This window comes from Chelon labrosus, assembly GCF_963514085.1.
Source record: "Chelon labrosus genome assembly, chromosome: 2".
Lineage (NCBI taxonomy): Eukaryota > Metazoa > Chordata > Actinopteri > Mugiliformes > Mugilidae > Chelon > Chelon labrosus.
Window position 1 is genome coordinate 29,848,135 of NC_140338.1, and position 12,866 is coordinate 29,861,000.

The window sequence follows — 12,866 nt, forward strand, 5'->3', positions numbered from 1 at the left end:
AATGCCCAGAGCAAGGGATTGTTGATTGAACAAATGCTGTTAGCTTTTTAATATGAAAGGTTCCCAGATCAAACCTCTGGCTGGCTGTCCCCATCCATTACAGGGCACCTCAAGGTGCCCCAGGGGAGTTCCCATACTAATGGCTCTACAGAGCAGTGTTACCGTCAGCATACGTAGGCAAACATATACAGTAGAATACAGTGGAGATTTCCAAACGCACTCAGGTGTCGAGTTCAGCCTGAACCTCCACTCCTCTAACCATGCCATCATCGCTGGAGAGCATAACATATGCCTGTTCACAAGCTAGCCACGAAACACAACCCGTTACATTTCTTGTTTGCAACTTTTCCAATGACTCTAGAGGACAGGAAAATATATGACACTTTGCTCTTCGGTGCACTTGAAATGCCAAAAGAATTTCCCCTGTTTTCTTTGAAGCAGTGAAAACCAAAGGGAGGAATTCAAGTGGCACAATGAAAATAACACACCAGTATAAAAAGTAAAGTGTGGAGAGCTGATAGGTCAAGATTACAGAATAGCTGAATAGCAGCTATGAATGAGCTGTTAAAACCACTTCCTAAAGTTCATTCATTCGGTGTCACTACAGAAAATTCTTTTTGTAAGTTGTCTTCTTGTCCTTCTTGACAACAGACACTGGCAGCACTTCAATCAGTGATTTAAGAGTCATATTGTTGTGACCTTGCTTGTTTTGATGACCTGCCTGGTTTGGTTACTTTTGCTTGTGTTCAAGTGGTGTAAAAGTGTTCGTTGTACTGACACGCCATAGTTGATGCTGTTTAATTAAGCAAACGCAGTTACACAACTTTAGAAATTGTCATCCTTGATAGTAGTTGTCAAATGCATGTACTTCAGCGATTGGCATGTACTGGGAAGTGTATTGACTTTCATCTCTAGTTGCAGTGTAGGTCACCCTTTGCAATACTTAATAATCATTATTGGATGCACTGACTGGCGTGGTTATCAGACTGACTAGCCAGCAACTTATTATCTGAATAACTGAAGAACATCTGTCAACATCAACATCAGCTTATCAATTTACTAGTGCGTAGGGGCTGGGAATTGCTCCTGATCTCCTGAATCAATTCTGTCCTGATTCGATTAAATTCAATATCGATTAATTTAGAGACATTTCACATATTTTTGCACTGTTTCAGTGCTTCATGTTCTTCCTGTTTTATTAATACACGGGCACAACTGGGCAGGTTAAATTCGATTTAATGTCTGGTCCAGTTTGAATTTGGGTCCTCTGGGTGATACTCAGAAAACTTCTGGGCTGCAGTGCATGTGTGAAAGGGGCTTATGGTTGTGTAACTAGACGGCTTATAAATGAACCGTTCTCTATCATGCCCCACATAACTTCTCGCCATATCGTCAGCAGTGCATGAGTCAGTTGCATTACACTTCATGTGTCATCCTCCTGTCTTCGAGTTTTCTCTACCATCACCATTTCCTTTCCCCATCCGGCTTTGTATCCTCTCTTTATCAGTTCTACGTTCTATTTCCACCCATTAGAGAGATTTCTCTCTCTCAGCTGCTGCAGCCCATCGTGTCTCCTTCCTGTGGTGTTATTAGCTCTACTCATGAGAATGTTTTGTGTGTGTTTAATTGGATTTATTTATTTAACCATTATCCATTATTTAGCCATGATATTCAGCTCTCTGCTCACCGTAGTGACTTTGCATAGCAAAAAAATTAGAAAATTACATTAAATTGCTGAGAAGATGATTATGAGCATAGACAGTGGAATAAAGAACTAAAGACAAAGTTTAAAATGTGAACATAATGAGAAAAGAATGAGAAGAAAACAGGGAACGGAGAACTGGAGAGTGATTAAGCACGGTTCAGTGCCACTGTTGCAGTTCATTGCCTACCCTATGACCTATAATGCGTTTGTATTACAGAGAGGTTATGAAAATCATAGTGAGTAACAGAAAATCAGATGGATAAAGCAGGATCTCTGCCGACTATGTGTGCATCTTACTCACTCAGTCACACACACACATGCACACAGTGTAGATGTGATTCATTCGAGTGCCCTCTGTGCTCAGTGGGGTAGAAAATAAATATTTTTAATGGTTCTAGGCTGTTTGGGGTGCATTTTATGTGGTTGTGTGTGTTGGTCAGGTAGAGTAGGAAACCATAATGCTGATGTGTGGGAGTCACTTGAAGGTCCACCATAAGGTATTTAAATGGCTCTATGCCTGAATTACTCCTTAGATGTTTTATAAATACTTTGTAGTTTATATGCATAACTTATTTTATTACTATGAATTCTTAAGTTATGGCCCAGTTTACCTCAACTGAACACTGACCCAGGCCTTTTCTTCTAGACAGTTTATTTCTATTAGGAGTCTTTTATTTGTATATGCTCTGAGTTTGTATTTGCAAATAATAATTGTCTACGGCTGAAGTGGCATCTGTACGGGCTGAGGCTTGAAAAATCAGTCTATTTTTCGGTGACCTTTAATCTTAGAATGACCTGCAAGCCAAAGGTAACAGAGGTCTTTACCACAAACTATTTTTGCTTCATTGCATGACAGATTAGACTTGTCTTTTTCTTTTCGCCGGCATGTGTTGTAGTACATGGTTTGTGTTTGTGAAAGGACAGCTGTATTGTATAGATTTGTGTTTTATTGCTTGAATGTTTGGGTTTTAACTTCCTGCTGCCTTCTTGATTGGTCATCGTCGCCATGTGCTATCTATTTAAATAAAAGTTAAATATTCTTATTTCGCATTTGAAACCCAACAGTGGTAAAGAGAAGATTTTAATTTGAAAAGCTGGCAAGAGAGAAATGGTGTACTGTACTATCCAACTGTAGCTTCATTCTCTCCTTTGACAAGTGACACTACAGTAGTTTAAATGGTTAGTCAGGCAAAGACCCATCACTAATATTCGTGGTATTAAAACATGTCAAATTATATATCTTTGAGACTAATCATACACTTTATGGTAACTCTTCTAATAAATAGTTTTAGCATACGATCTCGAATATTATGTTGTAAAAGCCAAAATTTAAATTCCAAAGAAATGGATCTAGTGGGTACTTTTTAGTCTTTGTCTGTTTCTTTATGTCTTTCAATAACTTTTATTACTTTTGACTTAGTGACCCCCCATTTTAAGCCCCCAAATGACAGCTTATACCTCATGACATGCACTACATAATGGCAAGTCTTCTATTCTGTGCAGCTGCTGTGCTCTCCGTTGTTTATCCCATTACTGTATCATCTCTTTTTCACTCACATACTTCTTCTGTATGTTTTCAGCACTATTGTCTGCTGGTGTGTGTGTGTGTGTCACAGTGCATCATTACTGCCAGTATGATTGGCATCCAGGACTGACAGCTCTCCTTTTGGGGCTGAATGCACACGGGCAAAAACTAGGTAGACAAATTAAAGACGGAGAAGAAAAGGTGTGCACAAAGCACTTTGTTCCTCCCCTGGACATGCGGCAATGTGTTTGTGTTGGTGTGTTGTACCCCTTTGTGCTGTGATTCTTAGTGAATCTCCTCTCTCATTATACATGGCCCATTAGGAATGTGTGTTGTCTGAAATGCGCAAGCAATACAGAAGAAACGCGCGGTGTACTAGTGCCTGTCTTTCTGTTTCTGCCTCACTCTCTTACTTGGCCGCTTCCTCCTTTTAGCTTTTGTTTGTCTCTGTCGATCTTGTCCCTGGGCAGTTTACTGGAGAGATTTAGTCTACAGTTCTGCCCCGTGCAGCCGAGTCTTTTACCTGATGTGTGTGTGTGTGTGTGTGTGTGTGTGTGTGAGAAACGAAAGCAGAGAGGGAGAAAGAGATTTTATGCTCGATTAGCACTAGGAGTGATGCGCAGTGCTAAATAATTTAGCTACTGTTTACTTGTTCCAATACTAGCAAACTAAAGGCAGAAAAGAGGGATGGTAATGGAAAGATAGATGGAAAGTTGTAACTTAAAACTCCACCTTAAAAATGGTGCAAACTGATTCTCGGTGTGAAAACCCTGCAACAACTACCATTCCTCTCAGATAAACTTGAACACTACATCTCACACCCCTCTGTCTAAACAACACGTGCATACATTCAGCATGTTGACTGTTGGCTATTGAGACAGAGACCTATGAAACATGTCGCATCTTATTTGGAAAACTCAGTTGCCTGGCTCAGTTGGCTGGGCATTTTAATTATGCATGTATGAGTAAACAATAAGGTGGGCATGATTGTGTTAGATACTTGTCCAGAAAAATGGAACAAGCTCGGCATCAAGTATTTTTAATGTTTAATGCAGCAGAGGAGTAAATACAAAATTGTTTTTTTAGTGTAGACACTTTAGCTTCTCACGTTGCACACTACTATGTTGACTTTCTGCTTGCATTCACATTGTGTCTTCTGGGAGGCATTGTATTTATGGAAATGTATATTTTATATTTTAGAAATGACTGATTTCTGGCGGTCTCACACAAATTACTGTCCCAATCTGGCATTTGCATTTCAGCAAAAGAATGAAGAGCTGCTTTGCACCAATAGAATGTTTTGCCATTTAAACAGATTTGTATACCATTAGCTAATGCTATTGGCATTGTTGACATTTTCTAATCTCATATGTTGACATATAAGCACATCACTGCTAGCCCTTCATCCATTCTCTCTGTATCCAACAGGGTCTCTTAAGATGCCTTTTTGTTTTTTAGCAAAGCTCGTTATAAAAGAGCTTTTAAACCAAAGCCAAATATATTTCCTCTCATTGGAACCTTCAAGGAGAAGAATTGTATTATTCCAAACACCAGATGATTCCATCAATTAAGCAATGACATAGGTTAGGAAATGTAACTGTATACATTAAAGATGCCGCAACAGCAGTGTTTAATGAAAAATGCAAAACAGACTCTCCGCTCAGACTTACCACAGTCTGGTTCGAAACAGAGTCCACGAAAAAATGGTGGTGTAAACTGAAATGTGCCTCTTGTACAGATTTTTCTGCTGTACAGTTTGATCAGCAGAGGTTGGAAAACAACAAGCGTTTCATCAGCAGTCTCACTATTTCATCACTCGTCAGCTCGGAGCTAAAGTTTGCCAAAGACGATGCTGACTGTGTCCTGAGAACTGACACAGTCATACTCGTGGATTTACAGACACACAAAGGCATTCACGTCACACATATCCATGTAACGTTATTATAATATAAGCATTGACATCTGCTAGGGCACGGGCTGGTTTATTTATTGTGTTCTGATACCAGTAACATCTTAGTTGAGCCAGACTGGATTTAATCATTAGCAGACTCATACAATTCACAAAAAGGTCTTTTATGTGCTTGCACAGAAACCTAGACTGTTGAGACAGGTCTAATTTTCTGTAAGTAATGGCAAGGTAATGGCTTGATTGTGTTCCAAATACTTTGTACTGCTTTAGTAAATACAGGCCATGAGTCAGATCTAGTAAAATGTAGAGCAATGTCTTCCTTTGTATCAGCCTTGGACCTTTAAAGCAGCCTGTATAGTGTATATCAAGAGTCCTCTTAGATATGAAATAGTTGAATTATAAATTAGGAACTTCAGGTCAGACAGACCGTTTGGAAGCTGGTTATATGTGGAGATTGTATGTTTCATGTGTACTACTATCATGTCCATGACACTTGGCTATGAATGCATTTTTCTTCTATAGCTGGAAAATCTGTCAAACATTTTCCAACTTAAAATGTCTGTATGTGTAACCTTTTGTTTCATGTCTAATTGGTTGCTTCTCCTTTCTTTCTTCTTCATCTGTCTGTTCAGAACCTTCTGTCAGAGAAGGTTGACCAGATGATGGAGTGGTCCTCTCGGCGTTCGGTCATCCGGATGAACGGGGACAAGTTCCGTCGTTTCGTCAAGGCCCCACCCAGGAACTACTCTGTCATCGTCATGTTCACTGCCCTGCAGCCACAAAGGCAGTGCTCTGTCTGTCGGTATGTATATATACGCACACACTCCGATGGTCCAAAACTCAAACTTGTTCCTAAGAAAAATAGCTATACAAGAGCACACGTAAGGCCGCTGCACTTACTGTAGGCCACAGTCAGACACAACTCCTACTATACATCCATTCTTTTGTCCTTCTGTTCATCGCTTGGGGTGTGATATCCCCTTGCTAGTTTACTCAGGACACAGAATTTCCCTATACACACTATCAAGCACAAAGCCCTAGAACTCATACATATAGACTTGCACACGATGGGAAACATGGAAAATAGCCTTATGTAACGAGAACCTGTGGGTCACGTTGACATTTGCATCAAAGGCCCCCAGCCAGGCATCGTACTAAAGGGGAATTATTAGATCCCTGAACAAGGCCATCAAGACCTACTTACCCACTTCCATGCTTGAAGCTGTTTATGCATTAGAAAGATTTGCAAAAATCCCAGTAGCAAGTTTATTTTTACAAAATCAGACTTGATTGGCAAAGTGATACTTTACCCTCACATGGATTAGAAGCATCATTTTTATTTCTCCCTGACAAGAACTTATTTAATTTCAGCACTTGGACAGCTCTGCACACTGCACTAGAGATCATAACAGGAGCTGTCCATGGTGCTGAAAGATACTTTGGATTAGTCAGTGGAAATGTTGGGCATGCATGCATGCAAATACGTTAAGGTTTCACACTGCACTCTGCTGCATATTCTGTAATAATTTCTTGTCTCCCGTGATGGTTTTTCCTTTCCCTTTAGCTGCTGGTTTTGCATTCATGTTACACTATACTAAAGTCTTTGAATTTATGAATGACCTAAATTACATCTAAAGGCAGTGGCTGGCCTGCGTTTTAGGAATGACTGATTTCTGGCATTATCTCAGTCTCAACCTTAAAAGCATTTTTTATTTTATTATTTGGTACGTTTTAGTAGAGGTTTGTGTAGACCTGTAGTGAGAAATGTGGGAACTAGTCATCAGACTCCTTGTTGAGGTATGGAAAATTGCTCAACATTGCCAAGCTGCTTAATGACGTTCATCACATGGATTTTAATAAATCTTTTGCGGCCCAATCTGTTAGAAATGTCTGCTCTGTGACTGCTTCACATCATAGAGTAAACCTGGCTAGCACCTTGTGTCTGTGTAGTTTATACCAGATAGCCAACCATGATGTGGTGTCCAAGGGGGGCATCCAGCTAGTTGATGAAATCAACACTGACCTTCTCCATTTTGACCCAGGCTGTTACTCTAATCAGCCTCTCTTCTACTTCATCAGTCACTTGATTAGATAAGTTATTCATCTCCCGTGTCAGCGTCACACAATGACAGTCTCAACAGACACACATTACTATTATAGTAGTAACACTACACAAACTCTTTTTCGGTTTTGATTGTTCTGACATAAATTGTTTTTGCATTCGTATTTATTCTAATTTTCTACAAATGCAAACTGATTTCATTCAGTGAGCTGACCTCTAACACAAACATCTTTTAATCTGTTTATATCTGAGAAATTTCTCTCTCTTAATAACAATCTAGAGTAGTTATTTCCATTTAAGGGCCAGATGCAACCACTAATGTCAGCCTGTTAGTTTCTCCTCCCGTCTTGCTCCCTCTCTCTTTCCTTGCCACAAGCGTTCTCTTATTAACATTTGCGTCACATCATTAGAAAAAGGGAGACAGAGAGAGAGAGAGTACGAGATGGATGTTAGATGGTGACCTGAGAGCCTGCCTTAAGAGGACTATGAGGCATTGAAAAAGATGGCTAATCACTGGGGTCCTTACTCCCACATCACTCTCAAGCTCCAAACTGCATACTAATTCTAAAGCTGTTTCCTAAGAATTGCTTTTGTTGTATAAACTTTTTTTTGTTTCATTAGCTAGAAATCAGCAACAGAAATCTCAGTGTTACCCCTACCACTATGTTGGGGGGTCCCCCGAAGGTCAAGTTAACTTTATTAAATTGTATTTTCTATGTATTATTATTATTTAAGTGTATTTTCTAGATCACAACAGAAGTCATTCTCTACCACCAGTGGACAGAGACCATGCGTTAGAAAATACTCACATCAATCCCCTGAAAAACAGACAAAAATTGTAAACATAGGTGTAAAAAATCTAGTGTAAACACTGAATCTCATACATTTAACTCAGCACCTTTGACAGAGGTTACACCTCGAGTTTTCCTGTTTCTTTTGGTTTGGGACATTTTTACACGTCTGAACAATGACTTGGCAGCATCTGAACTTTCATCTGCATGTTGCTCCACAGGTTTTTAGGATCTAAGTCTGGGTTAAGCTGACTGTAGTTGGGCCACTGTAAATGATCAGAGACTTTGGCCACCAGAATAAGGAAAGACTTAGAAAACATTTTATACCTCGCTTGATCACAAGTCTTTAGAGGTCCTCCTTGGATTCTGGCTTTGATTTTGCCCAACTTAATTACATTAAGTTGTGATTTTGGTCACAACTGAAGGAACCACAGCTGATATTGTGAAGACATCTTAAAGGGAACAACATTTTTTTTTAAATCAGTATTTATTTTTTGTTTCTCTTTGGTTCAGTCATTCAGATAATTGTATGTGATTGAAAATACAAACTCCACCCCATCGGCAGAGAGACTGTTTTACTGTGGATACTAAGGCCGTGTGTACACGTGAGCTTTGGCAGCTTCTAATTTTTTATACCATACATTTTACCAGGGTATATGATGCATGATGGTATTTGTTATTAAATGCTTAAACAGAACTAATTCATTACATTTCAAGAATCAAAGTCACTGTCACACTCTAGTAGCTTACACTGCTCTCTGATAACAATTTCTTTCTTGATTAAATGCAATTAAATGTTTCCCGTTGAATGAATAGTTTAATTTTCTGTTTCCATCAAAGTGAACACTTGGGAACTTCTATGTTGATTACCAAATCTTCTGCAAATATTCAATGATGAACACATGTTTTAGGCAAGAATATATCCTGTTCGGTATCTAAGTGGTAGGTCTGTTGGCTGATTGCTTAGCCATTTGCTACAAACAAAAAAGGAAATTGAATCAAATACAATTTAAAATGATTTCTGCCCACTGTTGTCAGTTGTGGTTAAAGTTTCGGCGGACAGAAATAGTCCTATACAAATAAAAGTTAAATAAAGTTGGATGAATAAAGTAGAATGAGCATTTATGTTTCTCAGTGAAACATTTTCCTTCCCAGACCTTAAAAAAATGAATAATTATATTTTTTTTGTTGTCATTTTTGAATAATTCATATCCCTAGCTTGTTGTGCTGGTTAATTTATGTTGCCCTTGGGAAACAGAAATTGAGACTGTTGTTTTTTTTTGTTTTTTTTTTATCTTTCAAGCATTTTCCTATTTGTTCACAGATTTTAATATTTCAGGATCATTTAGCGAGGACAGGTTAGCCACACAGGAGCCACACACAGGAGCCACACATTTATAAATAAGCAAAAGTAAAAAAAAAAAAAATAATAATAATAATGAGCCTGGAAGCCAGCACACACTCTCCCCACCCACAAACCTTTTGTGGGGGAATGTCGGTTTGAAGTTGCTCCGTTGGGAGCAACCAAAAATCAGTCAGAAGAGTAACAGCGATGTAGTCATACACGTAATCTGAGCGCCGTGGAGTTCAGTTCGTTTTCATCCAAAATGCTGTCAGAGTGGTGAGAGATTTAGATTCTAACGCATCTGTTGTAAAAGATACGGACAGCAAAATAACTTTAAAAGACTGTCAGCTTACAGAGATTAAAACATTTGTAGTGAATCATACATCGCAGAACTGGTTGTAGGACTGTCCCATTGCGGAGTTATTTTTTTCCTTCATCGGTTGAAACAAGCCCCATAGTGAAATGTCAGTGGCGTCTTGGACAGGCTAATAAATAATATTTCTGAGTTTAATACAGGATTTATTTCACACATTAAACGTCTCGTAACGTGTGAAGTTTGTTGATATGTAGTGTGTAGATATGTAGTGTGTCTCATGTATAACTAAAGTTTAAAATGTTATATTTACAGTTATACATTTAGTATGTCATTTAACTAACCACATAATGTTCAAATGAATGACCTGGCCAACTGACTGACAGAAAATATATTACCTTGTCACTCCATGTTTTAAACGTAGCACATAATATACCATACTTAACATGATGGCATCTGTCGTTAATAAAAGGAAAACCTCTTTCCGGAGAAGTAGTCTTAATAATAAATACATGGATTACAAGCATAGTAAAAACTAGATCTCTGTTTCTCTGACAACTACCAGAATAGCCGCGTTCTCAGACAGAGACGAGCGCCCCTGTAATCCCTGACGGTCTGCTGGCCTGAGTTTCAACTTCCTCTGCTGACTTTATAAAATGGTAGACGCTTCAAAGGAAGATAACAATGTAACATCACCACACATAATACATCCTGACAGATGATTTTTTTACTAATTAAAGCCAACACAAGAGACAGTTGACATTAAGGCACAAAGCCAAAGTGAATGGAGGCATTCTAAAGTCAGAAACAAGTGAAAGAGATACTAGAAAAGAGAGACGGGATCTTGGCATTTTACTGTTTATCTCCTTGGGCAGGAGGCTACGGTAGTAGACAGGGTTTTATCATTGCTTGTTAAAATAACTCCTTCATTAGGCTGTGTTTGAAGGCAATAGAAATAAAATGACAAATGAGCTTCTGAATAGATAGGAGGAAAATGTAGTATCACACACCCATAAAGTATGGGATAAAGAGGAAGACGTCGTCAGGGATCTAGTGCAGTGTTTCCGTAGCTCTCTTTCTTTACCTTCTCTCGTTCGCCTGTTTGTGACCCTGTGTCCTTTTTGAGTCTCTCTGCTTCTGTGCTTACTGCTTCTCATTTACCCAGTCTCTGTCCACGCCATCTATCTGTTTTTATATCACTATTGTGGTTTTTGGTCGTCGTCCATGTTTTTTTTTTAAATACCTATTTGTCTCAACATGAATGATGACTTTCATTCTGTGGTCTGTGAAGTGCCTATACCGATGGCTTGTCAGAAGCAAACTGCCATGTTCTTCTGTAGGACATACAACTGGTGAATACAGGCAAAGAAAACAACAAAATAAACAAGACACAGCATTCTTTTAATATTGGTTCCTTTCTGACTGCAGCACTTCACCAACCGCCTCTAGTTACGCAGAAGACTCTGGGTTTGCGGCAAACCTTAATGATGTGTCTTGGCGCATCTATCATTTATCACAGTCTCAGTTTATACAATGGTTTTAGTTCTACAGAAATAGACAAGCCACATCTTGTCAAGTCTCCCTCTTTATGGATAAGATTTTGAAACCTGTTAAGTCAGTGGCCTTCTTTGGCCTAAAAATAAATAAACCTGGCAAAACAGACAAACCTGAATCTTCATTGTTGGTCGCTAGTGGACATTCCAAGCCCCGATTGCTTTGGTAAGCTTCTTGTATATCTCTCACCTCGAATATTTATAGGAAATATGTAGGAAAACAAACTCAAAGACATTGCGAGTGTTTTTACGAGGCCTGCTATCAGCATGGTAAATTCAGTGGTGGGAATTCAGGTTGCGATTGTTGTTTCCATGTCATAACACTTGGAGAGAGCTGTGTCTGTTTCATATGTCAATCAGCTGTGTCAGTCACTTCCTTCACATCGATCACATAGCCTCAAAGAAAACCAGGTACCTGCCCACTTCTTGTCACCAAAGCCTTTTTTGCCTCTCATTGCTACAGCTCGCTCAAATTTACGTTCCATAAATGTATCACTGCTGGCCACATCCTGTGTGCATGCCTCTTAACTGTAAATAGTCACTTTTTGTCTACATGTTCTGTGTGAAATGTTAGTTTGAATGTCTTCTTGTTCTATCTCATATTTCTGTTTATAGGCAGGCAAATGAGGAGTACCAGGTTCTGGCTAACTCGTGGCGTTACTCATCGGCATTCTCCAACAAGCTCTTCTTCACCGTAGTGGACTACGACGAGGGAGCTGATGTTTTCCAACAGGTAACTACTTATTTGGTATTTGGTGTATGCGCAGTTACAAATGTGTTCACCCAACCCTTCAGTCCGTCTCTTACTCTTCATATTTGATGCACATGGTCTGCTTTCCATCTAAAGTAGGGCTATAACAAAAAAAAAAAATTGATTGATTGTCCAAAACCCAAACAGATGAAGTATGCACAGATGAAGAGAAACATGCATATTTGAGAAGCTGACATTTTTTTCTGTTTCGGTATTTGTCCTGTGCAATATCCTAGACCTTTAGATTGCTATGTTATTAAATGTGATGGATTATAATCTGTTATCCACTGTACTGAAAAGGATACATGGCTAGAATTAAACCTTCCTGCTGAATAATTTTAGTTTATAGCTATTCTTTGAGACATGGGAAAATGTAATAAAATCATTCATTTATTATCTGTATGTGATCCAGTGACAGACTAGTGTAGAACCATTACAGACTGCGTTGTGTAGTGATACTGGCAGTCTGTGAGTGGTCTTGTGTAAAATCTAAAGATGTGTACTGTATGTCTATGAAGGCTGGCAACAGTGTCTCCTGTGGTGAGGCTGTTCCATCAGTAATGCTGGAGATGTAAAAAACTATAAAAAGCAGACGCAAACAAATAGAGAAGTGAGTTCCCACTTGTCCTTCTTATTCATTTTATTCTTCATATGCTAAGAACTATGCTCATTGAGAAACTTTTTAAGATTTTGCTTCTGTTTGCTTCTCTTGGTTTTGATTCAGATTAATCCAGTGATGATGGTTTTGAATTTAAGTTACAGGAAGTCTTTAAAAATACTTCATGTTTTTCTACTTTCTTTTTTCTAGCCTTTGTTTCTTTTTATTCTCTATTGCTCAAATGGGTTCTTCCTTCCCTCTGACTTTCTTATGAATTCTTTGGTAATTTTCCTCAAGGCAATTTGCTTGTCGTG

At 38.8% G+C, this 12,866-nt stretch overlaps 1 protein-coding gene across 1 annotated transcript in view; it reads left to right on the forward strand.

The window, feature by feature from the left end:
* LOC311496762 (dolichyl-diphosphooligosaccharide--protein glycosyltransferase subunit TUSC3) overlaps window positions 1-12,866 on the forward strand; it is a 66,166-nt gene that overhangs the window by 15,509 nt on the left and 37,791 nt on the right. Inside the window, exons 2-3 of the mRNA XM_084556734.1 lie at window positions 5,772-5,941; window positions 11,819-11,936. Coding sequence (XP_084412860.1) covers window positions 5,772-5,941; window positions 11,819-11,936 — 288 coding nt within the window. The remainder of the gene's footprint in view (window positions 1-5,771; window positions 5,942-11,818; window positions 11,937-12,866) is intronic.